Source organism: Balearica regulorum, chromosome 9, assembly GCF_011004875.1.
Source record: "Balearica regulorum gibbericeps isolate bBalReg1 chromosome 9, bBalReg1.pri, whole genome shotgun sequence".
In the NCBI taxonomy this organism is placed as follows: domain Eukaryota; kingdom Metazoa; phylum Chordata; class Aves; order Gruiformes; family Gruidae; genus Balearica; species Balearica regulorum.
Genome location: NC_046192.1, coordinates 17446953 through 17470956, shown reverse-complemented (window position 1 = coordinate 17470956; position 24004 = coordinate 17446953). Strand labels below are relative to the sequence as shown.

The following is a 24004-nucleotide window of genomic DNA, read 5'->3' as shown; positions in this document are numbered from 1 at the left end:
CACGGTGCCTAGCCCAGCTCCAGGATCATTTAAGGGAAGGAAGTCGGTGACTGTGTTGTGCCTTCCTCGCTTCCTTGACGGCCATCCCACCTGGCTGCCATGCCATGGTAGCTGCACCTTAGATGGGGAAACTCGGGCACGGAGAGCCCAAAGCATGCATGACCATGCCCACAGCAACACCAGCAAACCTCCCCATCCCCACACTCAGGGAGGGCAGGGGGACCAGAGATGAGCGGAGCTGTGGGCACACGTGGTACATAGGTGATGTGGCCAGGTACCATCTGCCATGGAGAGGGACCCGCAGCCATGCCAGGGCAGCCCTTCCTGCCAGGTGACCCACCATGCATGGCAGGGTCTCTCCTCTGAAGCCACCAGCTCTGGAGCAGAGGGCATCCTGGGGACCAGGTACCAGCAATGCCCACGGACCCGGTGGGTTTGGGCACCAAGGTCCTCCTCCACCCGCACAGAGACCCCTTCCTGGTGCTGCTGCAAGGCGGCACCTCAGGGAACCCAGCTAAGGGGCTCTGACACCCACTTGCGGTGGGTATCACTGCCACCTGGCCTGGGACCCCATGGGAGCCAGCCCCCCCCCCCTCCACCGGCACTTGGCTCCGGCTGCGCGGTGGCATCTGGTTGCACAACACCCCTCGCCGCCCCACGCGTGGGTGGGGGTGCGACGCAGGTCCCGCCACTCCCTGCCCGGGCATGACTCAGGCGGCAGCCGGGAGCCGAACTGCCGTGGGGTGCCGGGGCAAGGGGGGGCCCTGCCGCTGGGGGCTCCCCTGCACGGAGGCATTGCCGTGGGCAAGTGCTGCCTGCTCAGAAGGGGCAAAACCATGCCCAGCCTTCAAGCCTTGGTCCTGGGGATGGGACAGCATGTGACAAAGCCGAGCAGCACCAGATGGGGAGACCTTTGCAACCCCAAAGCAGCCTGGGAGCCATCAGCAGGGGGGTTATATGGGTGCCCATGTCATACAGCTCCCTGGGGATCCCCCGCGCCTGCTGGGCACCACAGCAGATGGGTACCCCCTCCCGGGCACCCCAACTCCATCACTGCAGCAGCTCCCGCAGGTCACAGTCCCGGAGACACAGCCTGTCCCTGTGCCTTGGCAGGGATGAACCTGGGAGACGGCCACAGGTACCCTCCTCCTCTCCATAGAATATTTTTATATATATATATATAATATATATATTAAAATTACATTTCTCTTTACAAAAACAATTCAACAAGGGGCCAGGGGATGGAGCCCATTGCCGAACCCAAGGCGCAGGCACCCTGGCAAGTCTAGGGCGCTGGGCAGGCTCCTTTTCGGGGTGTCCCCATCCCCCAAGTGGGGGCTCAGTCCAGAGTCCAGCAGCAGGTTGTGTGGGTGGGCACCGGGGGGCGGCCCCGCAGCAAGATGCCTGCTCCGGATCTGACGCAGCTCGCCCCGTCCCCGTTGTCACCGCCTGTAAGGAGAAGAGAGGACATGAGCTCAGGAGGGCTGATGGTACCAGCTGGCCAAGAGCAGTGTGGCATGGAGAACCCCCCCCAAAAAAACCATCTGTGCCCCTACTTCTGGCGGGCAGTGCTGTAGGGATCGAGGAGGTGGGAGCTGGCCTGGGCCAGGTTCCAGTCGAACATCTCCAGCACCCGGTGGCACTCGATGCGGGACTTCAGCCCCAGGCAGAAGAGCTGTTCCACCTGCAAAGGGACATGGAACGGCGAGGGGGGTGACAGGGTGCCACCATTCTTGTGGGAACCAGGGTGGGGGGACGGGGGTGTGCGGTACCTTCAGGTACTGGATAGCCCGTTGGACGCTCCAGCCGTGGTTCTGCAGGGCCGCCTGGCACTCCTCAGTGGTCACGCCGTGCACCATGTCCTGCACCTGGGGGGGGCTTGTGGTCAGCGCCTGCCACCACCCCCAGGCAGCGAGGAGCCCGTGGCTAGAGCAAGGGGACACTGAGGCTGGCCCCCACCCCAGCTCTGCCCCCAGGGAGCACCGTCAGCCCGGAGGTGGGACCGTCCCCAGGATCTCCAGCACCTCCTGGGCTTGGGCACAAGACACCGAGGACCCAGGCTGGAGAGCCCAAGGGGACTGCAGTAACAACCACATTCCTCCCCCTCCCTGGGCTGTGGGTAGGGCTAATGCGGGTTCACAGGGTTTGCGATCCCCATTTTGGAGTTGCAATGACACTTCTGCCCCACAAGCACGTCTGGGGACCCCTTGTAGCAACCCCTTGAGGCCTGAACATGGGGAAATTGAGGCATGGAGTGGGGATGGCTCTTGCCCAAGCGAGCCCATGGCTACCACATCCCTTCTTGCCCACTTCTTGCTGGGGATGCCACTTACTAGTCGGATCTTGTCAGCAGGGCGGTAGCCATCTGGGCCATCATAGACGATCTTCTGGAGGCTGCAGGAGGTTTTCACCAGGCACTTGGGCCCAGGGTTGCTGTTGTTGGAGGAGAAGTTGGCCTTGCAGTCCGGCGGCGGCTGCTGCACCATGGGACGGACGGTGGCTGTGGTAACCAGGCGGGATGCCGGCACCTCCTCAGGGCTTTTGGCCTCTTTGAAAAACTTCTCGTACTTGTCCAGGTAGGCAGGGCGCTCAGGCAGCAGGTAGTAGTGGGTGCTGCTGACCTTCTGCCCGTCCTTCACGATGGGCAGGATGCAGGGTCCCTTGGAGCAGTCCTTGCCCTGCGCCTGGATGACCTTGGGGGTGGCATACTTGGGGTCAAGGGCGAAGCTCTGCGTGGTGGGCATGGGCTTCCCTGGTGAGGTGGAGAGGCAGGAGCAGAGGGCAGCACGTTGCTGGGGGGAGCCCACCTGCAGGGCCATGGGGCTGGGCGTCCGGGAGGTGGGCTGTGACAGCGGGTCCCGTGGGGGAATTTGGGGCGGCCGGTCTTCCTCACCCCCCGAAGCTGGGGAAAGGTCCCCTGACCAGCGGCCAGGCTCGTTGCGGCGCAGGGGCCGGGGCGGGATGGGGATGCGGGGGGGGATTTGGGGCTTGTCATCGGCAGGGGCGGCTGGTCCCAGGGGGACGTTGAGCCTCTTCATGCACTCCTGCTGCAGCTCCTCGAAGAGCTCGGTGGTCTGTGTCAGGCTGGGCTGCTTGGTCTCCTTGGGGGGCAGGAAGAGGTTGTCCTCCAGTGCTAGTCCCCGCTCGCCCTCATCCACGAAGCCATAGTTGGTCTTGCCCCGCCGGCTCGGGGGACTGGTGATGGAGCAGACCTCGAAGTCATCCTCGTCCTGTGCCACGTCATCATAGGCAGGTGGTGGGGGCAAGGGGCGGGCATCCCAGTCCACCACTGGCGTGGGGTGGAGGGGCCGAGGTAGAGCCCGCGTGGGGCTCTGTGGTGGGGTCTTGTCCAGCAAGGAGAAGGCCTCCATGGCCAGCTTGGCCAATGACGGGGCCGTCAGCTCCCCTACTGGTGAGGGGCTACCTTGGGGCACCTCCTCCTCGAAATCGATGAGGGTCACCTCGCCGCCCACTGGCCCCTCGCTTGCCAGCCGGCCGGGTTGCCGCTCGCCCACCTTGGTCCCCGGTACCCGTGCTGATGGCTTGACTGGTCGCAGACCCTTCCCTGTGCCTGGCTTCTTCAGGCAGAGCTTCCGGAGACCCCCTGGCAGACCTTCCTCCTCCTCACTGACTGGGTCGTAGCAGGGTTCTGGGAGAGGATGGAGAGGGATGGTGAGGGTCCCAGCACCAGTCCCTGGGGTACAAGGCGGGGTACCTGTGTCCATAAATTGCCCCATAGCTTCAGCCACTTTTGCTCCCCTCTTGGGTGCACTGATACACACCACGGCAGTGGGCAGGATGCTGCGGGGCTACCTGGTAGGGTACCCCTGCCCTTCCCCACCCTGCAGCCCCCCAGTACCCTGCCCTGCAGCCCCCTGCCCCAGGCTGGCCACCCTGCTCCACGCCATCACCCATAGGTGCACAGCAGTACCCAGGGGGCAGAGGGGGTGAAAGGAACTAAGAGAGAAAAGAAGGGGAGCTCGAGGGAGGGAGAGCAGCACCCAAAAAAGCCTGACTTACTGGTGAGCAGGACGGTAGGCTGAGGCGGGCGCGGAGGCGGCTGCCCTGCGGGAGAAGAGAGAGCCCGAGAGGAGGAGAGGCGCGGGGTGAGCGCGCGGAGCAAGCGGCAGCCAGGGCGCTCGTTAGCGGGGTGCATGCTTCATCGTGTCCCCCATCACCAGTGGGGCGCAGGGAGGATGCCGGTGGGAAGCTCCCCCAAGGGAAAATTGCAGGTTTAGGGGGGTTGCAGCACACGTGTGGCGTCTCGGCTCCCTCCCTGTGGCAGCTCCGTTGAGATCTCCCGTAGTGGGGAGCCCAGCCACGGGAGGCTGGGACGGGACGAGGGACCCGGACGAAGGGCAGCAGGGCAGAGTCCAGCTGGGCAGAGCCACTGGCCGCCCACGCTGCTGGCAGTGGCACATGGCCAGGTGACAATGCACCCTGTCACCCCAGCTTCCCCCGGGTCTGCGAAAAGCAAGTGGCAGCAGAGATGGAAAGGAGGGGGTCCAGCCCATCGCCCTGGCAGCAGGGCATGGGGACAGGGGCTTCGCACAGCTGATGGGCAGGGGGAAGGGGAAAAGCCGCTCACTTTTAGCCCTGCCTGGAAGTTGGGTGGGTCTGGCAGCGCTCGGGTCCACACCTAAAATGTCAGGAGGGTCCATGGGATTTCCCAGGTACAGCCTGTGGGGAAGAGAGGAAAGCACCTGGGGGTCAGTGGGGGCCACGTGGGACCCCTTGCTCCCACATCATGTCCCTTGGGACACCCCACAGCCCCTCCACCACACACCATGCCCTGGCGAGTACCATCCCCGCGAGCACTGGCGCACAGCACTCCAGAGATTTTCGGTGCTACGGCACAGAGCCTGGTGCCGTCCTGGTGTCACCCATCCCTCTCCAGTTCCACGCACATGATGCACCGTACCAAAGGGATTGCAAGCAGGGTGCCGTGCCCAGGGTACTTGTGAGGGGTGCAGTGCTTGGGACACTCCCCCAGCACCGGGGTGCCGTGGCGTGATGCTGCGCCCAGGGCATGGCCCCCCCAGTACGCCACGCCAGTGGGGTGCCGGGAGGCCCGGGCGAGCCGTCGCAAGCCAGGCACGGTGAGGCAGGGAGCCGGCGGGAGCCGGCGCAGCCCGAAGGCCTGGGCGTGTGCTGAGCTCGGTGCGTTCTCGGCGGCCCGGGCGGCACGTACCCAGTGCCCGTGCCCACGCAGCAGGGTGCAGGGAGGCCTGCCGGGGCACGAGCCGGGTCCGCGTGCGTGGTGCCTCGGTTCAGCCCTCCAAGGGCTGCCAGCACGGCCCGTGGCACGGGGTGCCATGGGGGGGGTCCAGGCTGGGTCAGAGGGCACTGGCAGAGCTGTCCCAGGGCTGGGATGCTGAACAACAGGCAGGGATCATGATCCCAGGGGATGTGCCGAGCCTGGCAGAGGAGTTCGCTCTACCCAGCGGGAACTTTCCAGGCTTTGAAATCCCATCCTCCCCCCCACCGCCCTCCCATGCCCCCCCAGCCCAGTGCTGGCAGAGATCCCTGTGTCCCCCACCACAGATCAACTGGGGTCTCTGCTGATGGAGCAGGGGAGGGAAAAGCACTTTGGTGGTTTTTTTTCATGTTTTGCTTTTTAAAAAGACTCATACTGTTAAAAGCACGGGGCCAGGCTGCATCCCCGCCATGGCTTCCCTCCACGCAGGCACTGAAAGGCACAGGTTTAGCAGCCCTGGGACACCCCAGAAGTGTTGAAGTAACATGGCCACCTCTGGGGTGCTGCTTACTGATGTCCCCCCCCACCCTGGAACAGCCACGAGAGGCTGCTCAACCCAGGACAGCCTTCCAACAAGCACAGCAGCCCCCCGCATCCCCAAACCCGTTAGTGAGAAGAGGTGAGGGAATTAGTCCAGCCGTGGGGACCCTACCCGGAGCCACCATCCCCAGCACAGCGGGGGGGAAGAGATGCTTTGCAGGGTGGGGTGGGGCGGCCAAGCCATGGGCTCGCTCCTGTGCCCGGCGGGCAGCGGGGAAGGCAGAGAGCAGGCAGGGGATGCAGAGAAGACAGAAAGTTTCTTACTCATCAATTTTATCGGGAAACCCCCAGCAGTGCTGCGGGTTGGTGTCTCCATGGCCTGTGTGGATGAAGCTGTTTTTAAGCGGCTGGCTGATGTCATGGGCCGACAGCCCCGCCACTGAGGTCACCGTGTTTCGGGGGAACTGGCCCACTTTTAGGGTCCGCTTATTTTGACCCCGCCACCAGTAATTCTCAGCCCTAAGGAACAAAAAGGACCTTGTTATCAATGAGGGGATGGGAGGGGGACACGCACCTGCCTCGGTGACAGAGGAGGAGAAGAGGTGACTCGCCCAAGGCCACACGGGCAGACGGTGGCACAACTAGGAAGGGAACCTGGGCGCCCCGAATCCCAACGGTACGCCGGCAGCACGCTCTGCCTCCCTCCACACATGGCTCCCGCACCCGGTGGTGCTGGGGATGCGGGTGGTGGGGAACGAAGCTTCCTGCTTGCACCCAAAAAGATGCGTCCCTTCCTCCTCCCCCCAGCTGCCCCAAAGTACGTAGGAGCCTTGGGGTGATGCCTGCCGCAAGCTGCTCACCGCTGGTCCCCCTGTACCCCACGCAGCCAGGCACAGCACAAGAGATGTGCATGGTGTCTGCTGATGAACCCTCAAATATCCCAGATGTGCGGGGGAAACTGGAGGGGCCATGGTGGGGGACAGGGGACTGTGGGGTCTCCCTTGCTCCCTTCCTATGTTAACAGCGAGCCCCATGCAGGCTGGCGTGGGAAAGGGCAGGCAGGCAGGGGAACTCAAGCTGCAAAACTGCCTGTGGGTACGTGAGTAGGGTGGCCAGGGTGCCAGTCCCCGGGACAGCCCGGTGCGCCCAGGAGCCGCCTGCCTGCCCCAAGATGCGGCCACCTCCATGGTGGGACAGGGCAGTTGCCCAGCTTGGGGGGCGGTGGAAATAGGGACAGGTAGGATGCAGGGAAGGGCACCCCAAGTGCTGCCCCCCGCCCAGACTGTGCCAAATCAATGGGGGGAGTAGGGGGGTGCTCCGACCCTAAACTCCCTCCCCCGCCCTGCTCCCACCATGTCTCCCTCCTCCCCGTCTGCCAGGCCCCCCCCGGGCAGGGCGTGCACCGGGCAGGGGGCGGCGGGCAGCGTGCGGTGCCAGCCCGGCGAGGCTGGCACGGGCCCCACGGTTTCCTGGAGTCACCTGTGAGTCACCCCCGGCCACCAGCTCAGCCCTTTTCCTGTTTACCTTCCCCGCTCGCCGCCAGCCAGCCGCCTTACTCAGCGCCAGGACCCCTCGGCGAGGCCACGGCAGAGCCCAGCCGGCACCGGGCACCCTCCCTTACCCGCGGCGGGCCGGGGGAAGGCGGTTCCCCTCCCCGGGAGGTCCCCTCCTCTCGCCCTCCCTGAGCCCCGACACCGCCGCATCCCGCCGGAGGGATGCTGCGGCCGGGCCGGTCCCTCCGCTCGCCCCGTCTCCCAGCCTCGTCCCACCGGATCCGGGCTCGGACCCCCGGCACAAACCCGCTCCGGCTCTGCCCTGGCTTCCCCCCGAAAGCCCCCTCCCCCGGCCGGCTGGGTCCCCGGGGGGCTTTCAGGTAGGTCCCTGCCCCTGCCCACACACACGTACGCACGCCCGGCGCCCGCCGAACAACAGGCAGGGGCTTGAAAAGGGGTGGGGGGTGTTTACGGTGCCCCAGGCGGCCTCGGCGGGGCCGGATGCGGCCCCCAGGAAGAGCCCCCCCCCTCCCCGCCAGCTCTTCCCTCCCTGCCCGGGTACCCCCGCCGGCAGCGCTGTGGGGGGCAGCCGCCGCGGGGGAAACTGAGGCACGGGGAGGACGCTCCCCTCTGGCCCCTCGGAAGCGCCGGCAGCCGCTGGGGCTCCTGGCACCCCCCGGCTGCAGAGCCCACCCCGCTTGCTCAGACCCAGCACCCCCAAAACGTGCCCACCGAAGGCCACCGAGGACCGGCGTCCCCCGGGGAAACTGAGGCAGGGAAGGCTGCGCCCCGGCTCTACCGTGCTCCCGGCCCTCCCCGACCCATCGGCACTCCCCAGCGCAGCCACTTCCCCCCCCCCTCCGGGTCCCGGTCCCGCCACCCTCCCGCTCCATGCCCCCCCTCACGGTTCACCTTGGGTGGCCGGCGGGGCGGCGGGGCGCGGGAGCGGGACCCCCAGCCCGGCCGTGATGCGGCGGCGGGGACGATGCAGGCGCACTGGCGCGGCCGCGCCGCCCTCCGCCGCTCCTTCCCTCCCTCCCTCCTTCCCTCCCTCCGCCGACGCCGCTTCCCCTCCCCTCCCCTCCCTGCAATTAAACCGCCAGACCCTGGGCAAGAGTCATCCCTGGCGGCGGCGGCCGGGAGAAAGCCGGTCCCTGCAGACACACAAATCCGGCCTGATTCACCTCCGGGCCGTGACTAACCGCGGGGAGCCGGCCTCGGGAGGGGGAGAGGGAAGGAGGGAAGGACAGAACCTTCCTCCTCATCCCCCCGGGGTTGGGGGGGTGTCGGCCTCCCGCGTACCAGCGGGGCAAAGGGACATCGAGCCCCTTTGTGGGTCCCTGCTGTCGCCAAGCTGGAGGGGGACAGGCACGTCCTGGGATAGGGATGCAGGGACCAAAGGTCCTCCCAAGCCTGCTGGTCCCCAGGGCGGCAGAGGGGGTGGCCGTCCCCCGGGGTGACCAGCAGGGACCGGGGACTGAAGCCCACGGCACAGGGGGTGACAGGTCACACCACCGTGGTACCAAGCCCACAGTGCCTCTCCCAGCCCGGTGACAGCGGCATGTCCCCCGTCGCTATCAGCAGGGAGCGGCCTCGGGGCACGCGATTTCCCGGGGCAAGGCCCGGCAAACCCACAGGTGCAGTGGGGTGAGTCAGCGGGGGTGGACGGTGCGGGCAGTGCGGGCAGGGCTGCGCTGCCCGCAGGCATGGCTGTACCCCCATACTGGGGTGGCCTCGCAGATCTGTGCCACCCAGGGAATTGCGTACCTCCCAGGGGAGCAGGGGCAGCTCTGCCTGCCTGTGGGACGTGCGGCCAGGTGTGCTGGGGGGGGGGCAGAGCCCTCATCCCCATCCCTGCTCCCCACAGCTCTGCCAGTGCCCATGGGCCCCCCCCGTACTTGCGATCCCCCGTCCCCACACAGGCTGGCAGCCCTGAAGCTGGCAGCTGGTCCGTGCAATACCTGCCCTCGATGACCGTGATGATGTCATTCATCTGGATGTGCAGCTTGTCAGGCTCCTCGAAGTCCTGAAGCGCCCTCATGTCAGTGGGCTGGGCCTGGGGGAAGAGGACCGGGGATGCAGCCCCCCATCATGTCCATCCCCCCTAGCTTTGGGGGTAGGTCCAGCCCCAAGGCAGGGTAGAGGAGCCCCAAAAATGGGCAGGAGAAAGCACCACCACTCCCAGCCTCTCCCGAGCTGCCGATGTCCCTGGGGTGGGCAAGGGCACCAGCAGCACCTGGATGCTCCACAAGGGCAAGGTGGCACCCAGGTGTCCTCCTGCTGTGACCACGTCACCACCCGCCACCTCCCAGCCTGCAGAGCCGCCTGGCCCAAGCCTTCCGACATCACCTCCCACCTCAGCAATACCCTTAACTCTGCCCACAGGCAGGCAGAACTGATGGGATGGGGGCACCAGGGACCCCTGTGTCCCCCTCCCCGCCTGCTCGCCCACCTCCACCAAGAAGTCCCGCAGGGCCACGAAGGTGGGTCGGTCCTCAGGCTTGTGTGCCCAGCACTGCAGCATGACGTTGTAGACATCCTGGGGACAGTCCTCAGGCCGTGGCAGCCGCTCGCCCTCCTTGTCTATCTTGTGCAGGATCTGCAGCGCAAGCAGTGTCGTCAGGGGGTTCCAGGTCCCCACTGGTGCTGCTGGGGCAAGACGGGGCGGCAGGTCCCTGCCGTGCACCCACCTGGCTGCCATTGAGGCCAATCCAGGGCTCCTGCCCATAGGTGAACATCTCCCAGAGGGTCACCCCAAACATCCAGGTGTCGCTGGCATGGGAGAACGTGCGTGTTTTCAGGCTCTCGGGAGCACACCTGCATGGGGAAAGACATAAGCATCAGGAGGTCATGAGTGCTGCACCCCCAGGTCCCCCCCCCCCTCCCTAGGGCTCACCAGGCAAAGGGGACTTTGCGATGCTCCTGCATCACGTAGTGGTCATCATTTTTGGGCAGGGCCCGCATCAGCCCGAAGTCCCCAATCTTGACTAGCTCGTTAGAGGCCAGCAGGATGTTGCGGGCAGCCAGGTCGCGGTGGATGAAGCGCTTGGACTCCAAGTAGGCCATGCCCTTAGCCACCTGGATGGCGTACTGGCAGAGGGTGGAGATGAGGAAATGGCCCTGGTTCTTCCGCAGGCGGTCCAGGAGGGAGCCCAGCGGGGCCAGCTCTGTCACCTGGGCCATGGGGAGGGGACAGCAGTTGTTCAGGCCAGGGGCACCCTGGTTGGGCTAGTTTCCAGCCTTCTTGTTTTCCCCTGGGCATGCCAGCAGAGGACTTGGGGTATGGACCCAGCCTGGCTTTGCTTGCCCCATCATGTGGGACACTCTCAGGGCAGCATCAGGGGCAGCCCCGTCCCCACATGCTCACCATCTTCATGGGGTGGGAGAGCACCACGCCGTAGAGGCGGATGAGGTTCCTGTGGTCAAGGGAGTGCATGGCGTTCACCTCCCGGATGAAGTCGTCCAGTGCCTCTGGCTGGCTCAGCACGTCCGTCTTGAGGCACTTCACTGCCACGTTCAGCTACGGCCAAAGCGGGGGTGAGCCCCAAAGTGTCTTTACCCCCAGGGTGGTCCCACGCCCAGCTCCTCCCCATGACCCCCTCACCGTCTTGCCGGCAGGTGTGCACCACTCGCCGCGACGCACGACGCCAAAGGAGCCGTCGCCCAACTTCTCGAAGAGCGAGAGGTCACGCTCCCGCACGAGGCAGGTGAGGGAGTGCTGGCCCCCGGCTTCGGGGGGTGGCGGCGTGGGGGGCTTGCGAAAGGTGCTCTGGGGCTGGGGCGGCAGCTCCGATTCAGGGCGCTTCCCACTGAACACCTGTGGGACACAGAGGCAAGTGAGACACGGGCATGGAGGCACCTCAGGTCCTTAGGTCTGCGAGTGAACAGCCCTGCCTGGGCTGTACACTCTGGAACCTAACGATGACCTCTAATTGGTGATAACCCAGGGCAGGCTGGCTGCGGGAGCAGGCTCCACTCCTCCAGCTGCCCGTGGGCTGAGCTGCAATTCGTGTGGAGGGAAGGAGTTGTGCCTCTCACAGCAGCCCCGGCAAACCAGGCCAGTAGCCGGATGGCTCTGGGCCAGGCTGTGGCCACACGATGTGCCTGGGCAGAAAGCCAAGAGAAACCTTCAGTTTGGGCCGAGTGTGGTGACGTTCTGCAGCGACGTGGGCCTTGCAATATGCGCTGCCGCCACCGCAAGCCCAGAGGGGACGTGGATGGGCTCATCCCTGCCTCTACCCCAGCCGGGACCGATGATGTGCCCCACGGGATGGGGTCCATCCCAGCCTTGGCAGCCACGACTCATGCGGGGTGTGCATATGGCTGGGGTGGGAGGTGGCATTTCTGTGCCCAGTGTGAGGCTGAGTAGCCTTCTATTAAAAGCCCATCCCGTTCCTGTCCAGATGAGTCACACAGGGGAGAGGCCATGACCCAGTGCCCAGCTGGCAAATGCCCTGCTCTTTTGGGGGTGCAAGGTGCCGGGGGGTGCCAGGGTGGCAGCACCAGGTTTGGACAGGATGGCATCAGGGGCATACACGTGCATCCTAAGGTCCCCTGCCCTGGTGCACCCCCAGCCTGCAGGCACAAGGCTGTGCCCCCTCGCTGCGAGGCAGCGGGGTGGGCAGGGGGCCAGGCAGCACTGCTGCCCACAGAGCTGGCTAGGGCGAGATGCACAGGCTCTGTGGCTTGCTAGGTGTAAATGAGTTTCCTGGCAAAAAGGCAAATAACATGAGGGGAATGAACTTCCCAAGTGCCAGGGTGGCAGGGCCATCCTTTGCCGGGGAGTGACCCAGGAGCCCGCGTGGGACTGGGGTGCACGCTGGCAGGGTCATGCTGCAGGCAGGGCATGCATGGCAGGGGCTTCTGCCCACCTCCCTGCCAGTCCCTAGGGAACAGTCACGCAGGGAGAGTTGGGCACCAGGGAAGAGCATGGGGAGAGGTCCAGCTCCTCCTGTCTGCCTCAGTTTCCCTGCCACACCTGCCCCTCTCCCACCCCTACCTTGCTCATCCAGGATTTCCGCTTGCACATGGCTTTCCTCCGCTTCACTGCCTCCCACAGCCGCCGCTGGCCTGCAGGACACAGGGACTGTCACCGACACAGGACAGGGTGGGGGTCCCCTCCAGCCCCATGGACTGCCTGCTCCTCTGGGCTCCTGAAAAGATGCTGCGCAGCCAGCCAGGGATACAGGGGGAGGTTTGGGGGGGGGAACATACGCACCGGGACGTCCCATGCCAATCTTCTCCAGATCCTCATTTTTGACGTACTCGAAGTGGGAGAGGCGGGTGACATTGAGCTCGTCCCGGATGCGCAGGAAGTACTGCTGCAGCTGCAGCTCGGTGAGCAGCTCCAGCAGCCAGTCCGTGCCCTCCTCCGCCTGCATGCTACAGCTCAGCCTCTGCTGGGACACCGCACTGGGTTAGGGGGTACTCTGCCCCGTCCCCCCTGGGAGAGTCGCATGGGGGGGGCTGAGAGCCAAGGCTGGGGTGCTGCCTGGGTAGGGCATGAGGGATGCTAGCAGGGTTCATCTCCTGAGCCCATCTCTGGCTCTCCGTGGGAGTTGTAAGAGGCACCCCACCAGGGATGGGCAGGGACCCCTGCTCTACCCCATTGCGTCCTTAGAAACACCAGCCCGTCCCCTCCAACTCCAGCACAGGCTGTCCCCAGGCAGCAGTGCCAGGGACACAGGAGGGGGCAGAGCCTCAGGGCATAGGATGGACATGCCCGGCAGCGGCCTCCAGCCAAGGCATGCCTGCACAGGAGGCACCCCACACCTGGCACCGTGCCTACCAGGCTCCCTTTTTCCCAGGAGGTGTTGACCAAGGAGGGGACAACCGTCCCCAGCAGGGACAACCACCTCAGCACTGCCTCTCGGGTCCCCCAGCATCCCTGCACAGCCGGCTGAGGTGGGGCACAGACCCACCGGCAGGTCTCCTCTGCCACGGGTGGCGGCACCGTTGGGCAGCCACAGGGAAGGGGCAGGCAGGGACATCAGGGCCCCAGGGGGGTCCCGGTGCCCTGGGGCAGCAACACAGGGCATCACCCCCCCCCCCCCAGCCGTGCCAGGGCATGGGGAAGGAGGCGATGGGGCCAGGTCTCACCCAGACTTTGCTAGGATCCCCCCAAACACGTGCCCCACCACTCCCCATCCCTGCCCGCTGTCCCTGCTCTCCTCCGCACTTTCATCCCCACTTTTCCGGGAAGGGACACGGCTCTGCCTCCCGCGGCTGAGAGCCGGAGGGGAGGTGGGACCCCCCCCCCCCCGAGCCGGGCAGCCCCCTCCATCCTCTCCCCTCCCTCGGGAGACGACGTGGCCCCGGCACCTTCGCCCTCCGCCGGGTCCCCCGGCCGGGTCCCCGCGGTGACAGCCCTCAGCACCGGGCTAAAAATACGGCGGGTGCGGCGAGCAGCTGGGCACGCGGGGGCACGCGGGGGCACGCGCAGCCGCCGGCCTTCGGCGCGCGCCCGCGGCCGGCCGGTCCCTTCCCGCAGTAACGGGGGACAGCGCCGGGTGCCGGGCCAGCGCGGGGGCTGCCCGGGGCGGGGGTCGGCACTTACTCGGTAAAGGCGGAAGCGGGTGAGGAAGGGGAAGGATCGGCGCAAAGCCTGGAAGCGTCGCATCCTGCCTGGCTGCCCGCCGCCGGCCCCTGGCACCGCCGATGTCCCTTCCCCGGCGCCGGCGTCCCACGGCCGAGCCCGCTCAGCGCAGCGGGGGCACCCGCAGCCCCGTCATCGCGGCTACGGAGATGCCCCCCGGGCTCGGCCGCCCCATATATCCCCCCCGGAGCGGGCGGGAGGGGGTGGGGTGGGGGGCTCGGGGCGTCCGTCGGCCGGACGCGGGCTGTGGCTCTCCCCCCTCCTTCCGTCCGGCTCTCGATCCTCCCGGCCGGCCCTCCCCTTCCCCAACGCAACGGGGCCGGGGCGGGCGGCGGCAGGCAGGGCTGGGGATCACCCCACCCCACACACACACACACACACCCCCACACCCCCCCCCCCCCCGGCTGGAGCCGCTTCCTGGGGACCCCCGGCCAGCAGCGGGGTTCGGTCCCGGCCGGCTGCCCGCGCAGCGCTCCCCGGGAGGGGTTATTTTCGGCCGGGGCTGGGACGTGCGCCCAGGGGGCCGGGCTCCCATCAATGTGCCGCTTTCTCCCTTGTTCGGCGGGCGCCGGCAGCTGGGAGCCCGGACCCCCGCTCCCATTTCCATGGAAACTTGCTTCGGCCTTGGGAAACGCTCCCGGGCCTCAGTTTCCCCCCAGGAAGCGGGGAGGGAGGGAGAGGAGACATCCGGCCCTCTGCTCCCCAACTGAGGCCGCAGGCACGACGCCAGGGTGATGGGCACTGCGGGGGGAGCTTCTGGCTTGGCAAGCGTACCCGCCGCCCAGCTGCCGTGGGGTGCCAACAGCCCCCGGGGGCTCGCTCCCCTTCTCCAGTGGGGCTGGCACCCAACCCCAGCACTGTTGTCTGCCCGTGGGCTCCCCGGGGAGAACAGCTGGCCATGCTGGCAGCTGCGCCGTGAGAGAGGAAAGACCCACGGCAACCTCCTGCTGCGGCCCCTGCCTGCCCGGCCCCCCCAAACCACAGCCATCGCTGTGCCGGGGGGCCGCCGGGAGGGGGTTAAGCCCATCCCCAGGCACAGAGGAGCCTCCACTGAGGCTTCCACTGCCGGGATCCCGGCCGGCACTGGGCGGCACAGGCGCCCAGCACAAGCAGCCCATTGACTGGGGACACCCGGGCACGGTGCCCTCGGCACCAACCTCTGCCACGTGCCAGACCCCCTCCCTCCCCGGCCCAGGGGACACCAGGGGGTTCCCTGCCCTGCAACGGTGCATCACCCCCATCAGCTGGGGATGGCACCCACTGGGACCGGCACCCACTGAGACTGGCACCCACTGGGGTCAGTGCTCTGCCTCCTGTGCCCCAGCCTGCCTCCTGCACCCCCAAACCCTGGGTGAGGCCGCACAGTTCAGCACCCACGCTGGGAATACTGGTCTCCAAACGGGAGCAGAGGGACCCAACCTTGCCCTTTGTACCAGGGGCGGCTCTGTGCCTCAGTTTCCCTCTCTGTGAGAGACCCAGAGGCGCACAACACAATTTCAGCTCCAAGACAGGTGAGTGGAGTCCTGCCAGCAAACCCCTGTCCTGGGGGGTGTGGGAGGGCGGTAACAGACACCCAGCCAGCACGACCCGTCAAGCAGCAAAGACCCCCAGCACAGGAGCCACTCGGACCCTGCGTCCTGCACACATGCCACACTGTACGCACCCACCCCCTGCAGCCCTTGGGATGCACCCATCGTGCACCCCGGCTCGTGCACGGGCAGTGACGACTCTCACGTGCATTCTGGGACCACACAGGCGCAACCCCCGGCACCCCACATGCCTCCCGCCACCTGCACAACCGCAGCCACCCCCTCACACACGCGTCACCTCTGTGCAACCCCCCAGCTACCGCCCTGCCTGGCCGCACGTGCGCAAACACACCGGCGCCGCACAGCCGGCGGCAGAGCACTGGCCCGGCTCCCCCGCCTCCGCCTGACGCACACCTGGAGCCGCCTGCACCCCTGCACGCCCACGGGTGCCTGCCCCCGGTGTGGCATGCTCCTCGCCTCCACCCGTCGGCAGGGCATAGGTGACATCCACGCTCACCTACCATCATGCATGGCCCTGCACGCCCACCCAAGCTGGCACACAGGTGTCCAATCCCCCCCAATTTCTCCTACCCATGATGACACCCCAACTACTCCCCTACACCCCGAGGCAGCTACACTCTCCACATCACCCCCCATAACACCCCCACGCACAGCCCAACACCCCCCCCCCCCCCAAGCTACAGCCCCTCCAGTGACACCCCTAAATGCAGATGGCAGCCTGCAGGGCCACCAGCTGGACACGGCACTGCACTGGGCACTGTGCTCCCCCCGAGGTGTGCCCCCCCCGTGCCTCAGTTTCCCCAGCAAGAAGGAAGAGGCAGCCCCGCTTCCGTGGGTTGAAATGGGAGCACAGCCATGCAGGGGGGTGCTGTCCCCATGCCACCCCAGATGCTGTGGGGTGCCACAAGTGCTGGAGAGGGAAGATGCCATGCAGGGACCTCCCCGTGCCTCATGCCAGCTGCCGACCCACACCCCACAGCAGGACCCTGCCCATCTTGGGGGCCACCCAGCCTGGCCGGGTGTCCCCCACCACGCCCCCCTACCGGCTCCCCCCACACTGACCCGCCGGCACGGCATGCCCAGGGTGACGTCTTGCCGGGGGGATGGCGTGGGGCACCCGCTGCCTGGCCTCAGGGCCCGCTGCCCGGTGCTGTCCGAGAAGCTGTGGGGCAGGGGGCCGAGCATCTCCTCCTCCTCCTCGGCACTGCTCAGGCGCTGGTAGTCGCATCTCTCACCCATGGCCGGGGCAGCGGTGGCGGCTGCAGCGCAGTGGCGAGTGGGGGGCTCTGTGGATACGCCCGCGCCTGCCTGGGGGTGGTGAGGGCTGGAGCCAGGCTCGGGATCACATGGCAGAAAGTTGCTGCAGTTCCGGAAAACAGCGAGAGGGTGAAGGTGACCGCAACGGTGATGGAGGGGAGGGGGGGGAATAGATGCAGGGATGCAGAGGAGACAGGGAAAGAGAAGGTGGGGGCAGCCCCTCACGCGCCCATCCTCACCACGATCCCAGCCGGGCACACCACTGTCTTCCTCCCAGCTCGGCAGTCCAACTGCCTACCTGCTGTTTCCCCTCTGGCACCCGAGCGGAGAGGCGGTGGCATCACTGCCAGCCCCAGTGCTGTGCTCACAGCTCCCTTCTCCTCCCCCCCCGCCCCGGCACGGTGCAGCCCGTCAGCAGGGATGCGGTGCAGGCAGCCAGGCAGAGGAGGATGAGGGGGGAGCATCGTACAGCAGCTGGGGCTCTGTGGCAAGCAGGATGGGTGAGGAGGCACCATATCCCCTCCTGGGCACCTGCGGAGGGGTGAGGGGGCTCTGGGGCTGGCAGCATCCCCAGCATCCCTCCCACTCCCCCACGCCAACGGAGGGGGATGGGATGCGCTGGGAAGATGGCTGCTCTGCAGCGACCCGGCAGCATTGGCGCAAGCACGGCAGGGCTGGGAGAGCAGCCAGGCCCCGGTGGGTGCTGCCAGGATGGGGGCCAAGGGGGGGGTATGCCAGGAGGACTCCTCCCAGGATCAATCCTCCCGTCTCACCCCCTTGCAGGGAGGTGGAGGTCTCCTAGACCTCTGTCAGGCACTGCACCAGGCACAGCCCCCAGCAGGGGCAGGTGGCACTGGGAAGCCACCCCCTTGGATGGGGAACCCCCCACCTGCACATCAGGAATGGCCTGTACCCCAACACTGCCCAGCCACAGCCCCTCTCTGAGCCCCTCGCGCCAGAGCTGCAAGCCTCCAAGGAGGCTGAAGCCAGGGGGATCCCCTGCAGCCCCCCCCCCAGCCCCTCAGGATCTGCCTGTCGTTTGGGGCACAGCACAGCCCCAGGGACCAATTTGCTCCTCGTGCCAATGCCATGGGGCAGGATGCTCCATCCTGACCCCCAGAAGTACCCCCACAACTCCCTTGCTGCTCCCCCCCACACCTGCCCCCCCCCCCCATATGCATCCCCCAAGACTCTGGTGTAGCGGGGGAGTCACACCAGGGTGTCATTGTGCCAGGGCAGGGGGCACGAGCCCATCCTGCACCCCCCCGGAGAAACAACCCCCAACCCCGGGGGGCACCCGCCCCGGTGGGCCGGGGGGGGGGGGGGAATGGGCAGGGGCAGCCCCTCGGCAGCTCCTCCTGCCATACCACAGAGGTGAGCTCAGCTGCAGAGCCGAGGCGGGACGAGGAGCCCATGGCGTGGGAGCAGCGAGCCGTCACCATGCTGGCATGCCACAGGCCGGTGACTGATGCACGTGCTATGCCACCTTCCCTCAGGCCCCAGCCACCCCGAAACCCTCGCCAGCCTGCCCAGCGAGAGCGATGCTGCGGGGTCCCAAAGCCAAGAGAGGCAACAACCCCTGTCCCCACAGCCCTTGGCACAGATTTGGGTCACCCCCTCCACGTGTCGGGTCCACCTGGCCTGCCCAGGCTCAGCTGAAATGCAAACAAGGTCCCCTGAACGGGGGATGGATGGCATTGCACCATGTCACCCCAACCCACCTGTCTGCAATTCCCATCCTGGGGGGGCTCCAACCACAAAGACAGCCACCAGACAGGGTGTGCTGTCCCCTGTCCCCTGCCATGGTGGCAGTCACACTGACCACAGGGTGTCCCTCCCCTCTGTGGGGCCACCGGACCTCCCCAGCCCTCTGGGACACCACGCTTGGTCCCGCATCCCTTCCAGCATTCCTGGGTACTGGGACCACAGCATTCCCTGCGCCCTGTGCCCACCACCCTGCAGAAGAAGCGGCGGGTCTCCAAAACAAGCTCTCAGAGGGCAATGGGGTCCCCCACTCACCTCCGGCACATCACCCCGCTCGCTGTCAGAGCCCGCCTGCCACCTTCCCGGCGGCCGTGTCACCTGGAAGTGATCTCACCGGCCACGGCTGGCTGTGGCAGTGTCCCAGCCTGGCGGGGCCCCGGGGGTGGCCCCAAATTGCGGTGACACACTCCCCGGCCCGGCTGCCGCAGCACAGGCATGCGGGCACGCACATACCCACGCGTACAAACGCACCCCACTCCCACCAGAGGCGGGGCCGCCAGCCGCATCCTCCCTGCCTCTGGGATGCTGCTGCCACCCAGATCCCCGGGGACCGTCCCCAGCACCTCGCTGGATTGCGCCACCCCACGTCCGCCCCATGGGACCCCATTACCAGCGGGTGTTTTGCCTCCCTCGGTGCTGGCACCTGATGCTGCTCGCTCGGCTGGGTCAGGCAAGTGGGAGCTCTAGGGGGGCCGGCACGGAGGGTTGGTGACCCCCGCGGTGGGGGCGGCCGGGGAGGCCGGGGTGCCAGCTTGCCCCTCGCTGCCATGTCCGGGCTCCCAGAGCCTGGCCCCATGGCCTGATCCTGCCCGCCGGCACAGAGCATCCCCCGCTCCGAGCCCCTGCCTGCAACAGCGGCCACCCGGGGAAGAAAGACGCAGCTGGGTGGGGGACACCCCCCCCACCTCGACAGAGATCGGCGCAACCCCAATCCCCTCCCTAAGCCTCTTTCCTCCATCAAATCCCCTGTGCAGGTCGAGCCGGGGCAGGCTGAGCCCGTCCTGTGCCTCCCGGCGCCGGCTGGGGACAGGCAGGAATTACCGACCCCGCAGCTGACCTCCACCTTGCCCCTGAGCAATCCTACCAGGGCAGGGACACGGCGCGGTATTTTGGGGGACAAGCAGGCAAAGCAATGCCCCTGGCACCCACAGCACCCTGCCCGCAGGCAGTGCCGGGGAGAGGGAGAGGGCAGCGGGCTACCACGGTGGGGACCTGCCACCCTTTCCCGGTGCAAGGCTGGTTTGTGCCCGCCGGCCCCCGTGCCCGTCTCACCTGAGCCGCGGTGCTGTGGGGGTCCCTCGGCAGTGCCAGCCCCAGTGTCACAGCGAGCCGGGCGGTGTGCGAGGGGGCACAGCGTCACAGCTCAGCCATGGGGCTGGCAGGGCTGCGGTGACACTGGCCACGGGGTCCCCCTGGGGCAAAGCGGGAGGTAGAGATCAGAATGGGCCCCCCAGCCCAGCACCCCCTATCTGCCCACCCTGGGCCCTCTAGACCCCCCAGGAGCACCCAGAGCCACCCCCTCACCCTGCCTAGGCAACTGAAGGAGCCTTTGTGAAGCTGCTCCTGGTCCTGCTGGGGAAGGGGGGGCACCGGCATGAGCCCCAAGTCCAACAGGCCCCTCTCTCCTGGAGGTGCTGCTGCCAGTACCCCCATCCCCACCCTACTGCAGGATGAGTCCTTGGGGTGGGCTGCAGCTGGCATGAAACAAGCATGCCAGGTCTCAGGCCAGATGGGCCCAAAGCCACATCCACACTATGGCATCTCCCCTCCACGCTGGGTGCTGGGAGCAGAGCAGCACCCTGGCCAGACCATCCAACATCTGCTGGTCATTAGTGTTAACTGACAACAGGCTAATTAGCCAGGCTGCAGCATGGGCAGTGCCCCCCCTCCCAGGACCACTCAGCAGAGAGCTGGAGTGAGACTTTCTCCTTAAAGCCTTCCTGTCCCAGTGGGGGGGCAGAGCGTTCTCTTGCCCCCCAACCCCTATGAGTGGGTAATGCCCCCTGGGATGCTGTGCCCCAGCTTGCTGCCATCCCTTGTAGGCATGACTGGAGTTAAACCCCTGGTGCTCCAGGGGCAGGAAGGTGCCTCGAGCTTCCTCTTGGGGGAAACTGAGGCACAGAGTAAGGTCTGGTCTGCAGGGTGGCTGGGACAGGGCTTGGCTACAAGCCGGTAGCGGTTCCCAGCCCCATGGGGGCTGCTCCTCTGCCCACAGAGGCCCACCGTGCTCTGGCAGAGGCTGAGTCACAGCGGGCACAGCAGGCTGGCAGCCGCCGGAGGAGGAGGGAGGCATCGCCAGCCCCCTCCCAGCCATACCCACAATACCCTGCCGGCACGGCCGGCCCACGCCCTGCACTAACGAATACTGGGCTAACGAGGCCCAGGTAGCTCCAGGGGTTGGTAACAGGTTGCACAGCCTGCACGGCCCCCACCCCACACCCCCAGGCCTCGGCGCCATGGGATGGGGGTGCAGAGGCTACTTTGGGCCCTGCACCCTGTGGGCAACGGCAAGGTTGGGGCCAGCAGCGGCACCAGGGCTGCAGCTGAGGGTGGGCCTGCAGCGCCCAGGGTCTGTGCTGGACCCTCTCCCTAAAGAGGGGCCCAGCAGTACAGACCAGCTCAGAGGCACCTCCGGGCAGGTCCTGTTTTAAGGAAAGTTTTGCAAAGCCCGGCACTGAAAATTTTGTTCGAGGGATTTGCCCTGAGCCAACTCAGCAAAGGGCTGAGTAAGGGGGAGATGCACGACCCTCAGAGCCTACAGCACCCGATGAAGGGACCCAATTTGCGGGGCGGCAAACCAGCAGCAGAGCCCAGCGGCACCAGGGCAGCCTGGGGAACGCTGCGCCAAGGTGGCCCCAGGGAGGCAAGTGCGTGGGGAAACGCCAGCACCAGGCTCTGCCCCAGCCTGCCCTGCTCAGACAGCCCCGCACAGCCTCTGGCCCGTGGCTGGTATCACCTCCGTGGGCAGAGACACTGCCCCTGCCCACGCTCCTCCAGCCGCCTGCAAACCCCCTCCCCAGCTGCCACCCGCAGAGCAGATAAGGGGTCCAGCTGTGGCAGGAGAAGCTGAGCAGGGCCCTCCTGGCAAGGTCGGATCCTCGCCTGGGCTGTCAGCGCCACCTTTCCAAGTTTAACTTAAGGTTTTATTAAAAAAAAAAACCAAACCCAACAGAGAACAAAAGTACCCAAAGGGTCCTGAGCATTTAGAGAAAAACCTGCCACGATGTGGCCAGACGCAGCCGTGGTGCTGCCTGCTGAGCCGGTGAGCAGAGGCTCCCCGCACCTCATTGCTGCTGCGGGTTTCGGCAGCAGCACGACACCCCGAGGCGCTGGGCCGGCCCCGGAGGACAAGGATCCTCTGTTCAGCGCTGGAGCTCCCACGAGCCCAGGGAAGAGGAAGAGCAGAGCAAAGCAGCCTTTTCTCCGGGAAAAAAAACAACCCACCTTCCCCCGGCTTCCGCTGTGGTTTGGGAGGGTTGAGGGGCACCGGGCACCCACTTGCACCAGACTCGGCTGCCTGCTCTGCCCTGGCAGGCAGGAGCAGGGGGGTCGGGCACGCTGCCAGCTGGGGCTCAGCAGCCCCACAGTGCCCGGTCACAAAGGCAGCACGGGCAGCCCGCAGTGCCGCGGGGCACGGTGCCAACAGCACCCGCTAAGTCGCAGTGGGCGCACACAGACGCCGACCCGGGCGGTGCCGCAGCGCCAACCCCCGAACCCACCCTTGCCCCTCGCATCACCCCCCCAGCAAGGGGTCGCACCTCGCTCCTTACCTGTGCGCTCACCGTCACTGCTACCGCATCCTGCGCCGGGTCTGCAGCGTCACCGCAGGGAGAGGACGGGCACGGCGGCGCTCCGGACAGCCGGCATGCCAGGCAGGATGCACCCGCCCGCCTGCCGGGGCGGGGTGCGCCGATCGACGCCGGTGGCGGCTGGGTCCCGGGTGGGATCCCCCGCGGGGTGGCGGGCACCGGGTGCCGGATCCGGCCTCACACCCGGGCGGCCCTCCTGCGGCTCTGGAGGTGTGCCGGGGCCCGCGTGCCGGGGGTGCCGCCGGGGTGCTCCTGCTCCCCCGGGTAGAGCTCGCCCTCCTCCTGCACCCCGCCCTGGGCCTCCCCCTCCTCCTGCCGGCCCCGCCTCACCCACCAGCGGGCGCGGGCCGGGGGACTCACCTCCCGCCGCCCCCCGCCCCGCTCCTGCTGCGCCCGCCGGCTCAGGCCCTGCTCCTGCCCGGCTTTGGGGCCGTGCTCCTGCACCCCCCGCACCGCGCCCCGCGCCCGCCGCGGCGGCTGCGCCCCGGGGCTGCCCCCCGCTCCTTCCGCCGCCTCTTCGTCCGCGCCCCGCGCCCGCCGCCGCCCCCGGGCCGCCCCCCGCTCCCGGGGCCGCCGCGGCTCCGCGCCCGGCTTGGGGCTGCCGATAGCGGTGACCGGCCCGGGCCGCTCGCCCCACTCCTGCAGGCCCGTCCGCTCCCCCAGCGGCACCCAGTGCCACCGGCCCGGCCCCACGCCGCCGCCCCCAGGCTCCCCGCCGCCGGCGGCCACCAGTTCCTGGCCGCGGGGCAGCGCCCCCAGCCCCGCCTCCTGCACCCCCCGGGAGAAGCCCCCCTCCTCCTGCACCCCCGGGGCCACCCCGCCGCCCTCCGGCACCCCCGGGCTCAGCCCCCCGCCCTCCGGCACCCCCGGGGCCCCGCTCGCCCCCTGCCCCCGGATGATGCACGCGGTCCCGGCCCCCGCCCCGGCCTCGCACGCTGGGGGAGCCCCTCCCCGGGGCCAGCCCCCCCCCCCGCGGGCCCCCCCCCCGGAGCGGCGCTGCTGGAGCCCCGGCTCCCCCGCCGCCGCCGCCACCCCCCCCTACCCCGCCGCCACCTCCCGCCGCCGGCGCGAGCTCCCGGGGCGGCGCGCGCCCGCCCGGCCCCACTCTTAAAGGCGCCGCGTCGCCGCTTTACGTAACGGCAGGGGGGACGGTGGGGGGGGTGGGGACGGACGGAAGGCGGACGGACCGACGGACAGGTGCACACGCAAACGGACGCGGCCAGACTTACCGCGGAACAGCGCCAGGCCCCGGGAGCGCTCCGCTGTAGGGACCGGCAGGAGACGGGACGGGACACAGGGCACGGGCTGCCCGGCCCTGCCCAGTGAAGCCCGAATTCTTGCTCCCAGGTGTGTGTGGGAGGGGTTGCACCCCCTTTCCTCGCAGCCCCGGCGGGGCTAGCTCTGCCTGGCTGCAGCAGAGCTCCACACAGCCCCGGCCCTGCCTCTCGGGGTGCACGCACGGCCACTGCAGGGAGAGGAGCTCTGCCAAGTTCGGGCAGGGAGATGCGGGAAACAACGTGTTTCCAACAGGTAAATCATCCCTGGTGGAAGAGGAGGGACCAGAGCTCTGCCGGGACAGCCCACAAGGACAGAGCAGGGCTCCTGGAGAAGCTGCCTCCCACCCCAAATGGAAACAGCAGAGAAAAGCAGAGCATATTTAAAATGCGAAGCCCCAAACCAGCGCAGTCTCACCTCAGCAGGCCCCTGGGGCTGGGGATGCAGCTCCCGCGCTGCCAGAGCTCTCCAGGACTCTACGCAATAACCAAATACCCATCTGCACCTTGACCCCAGGGAGCTCT

At 67.5% G+C, this 24004-nt stretch overlaps 1 protein-coding gene across 7 annotated transcripts; it reads right to left on the bottom strand.

Moving 5' to 3' along the window:
* Positions 1–1161: 1161 nt before the first annotated feature.
* Positions 1162–22922, bottom strand: TNK2 (tyrosine kinase non receptor 2). 7 transcript variants are annotated; one of them, XM_075761285.1, is made up of 17 exons: positions 22167–22922; positions 19669–19808; positions 12449–12626; positions 12230–12300; positions 10835–11047; positions 10598–10750; positions 10127–10404; positions 9921–10047; positions 9683–9829; positions 9192–9286; positions 6062–6256; positions 4589–4680; positions 4021–4065; positions 2334–3649; positions 1773–1868; positions 1557–1684; positions 1162–1449 (listed from the first exon to the last, which is right to left on the bottom strand). In XM_075761285.1, exons 3-17 carry the CDS (start codon positions 12609–12611, stop codon positions 1443–1445), a joined length of 3126 nt encoding a protein of 1041 aa, XP_075617400.1. In that variant the 5' UTR covers positions 12612–12626; positions 19669–19808; positions 22167–22922; the 3' UTR covers positions 1162–1442. The 7 variants fall into 7 exon arrangements, with proteins under 7 accessions (XP_075617400.1, XP_075617397.1, XP_075617401.1 ...); XM_075761282.1 differs by lacking the exons at positions 19669–19808; positions 22167–22922 and adding exons at positions 16438–16735; positions 16872–17358; XM_075761286.1 differs by lacking the exon at positions 19669–19808.
* Positions 22923–24004: the final 1082 nt, after the last annotated feature.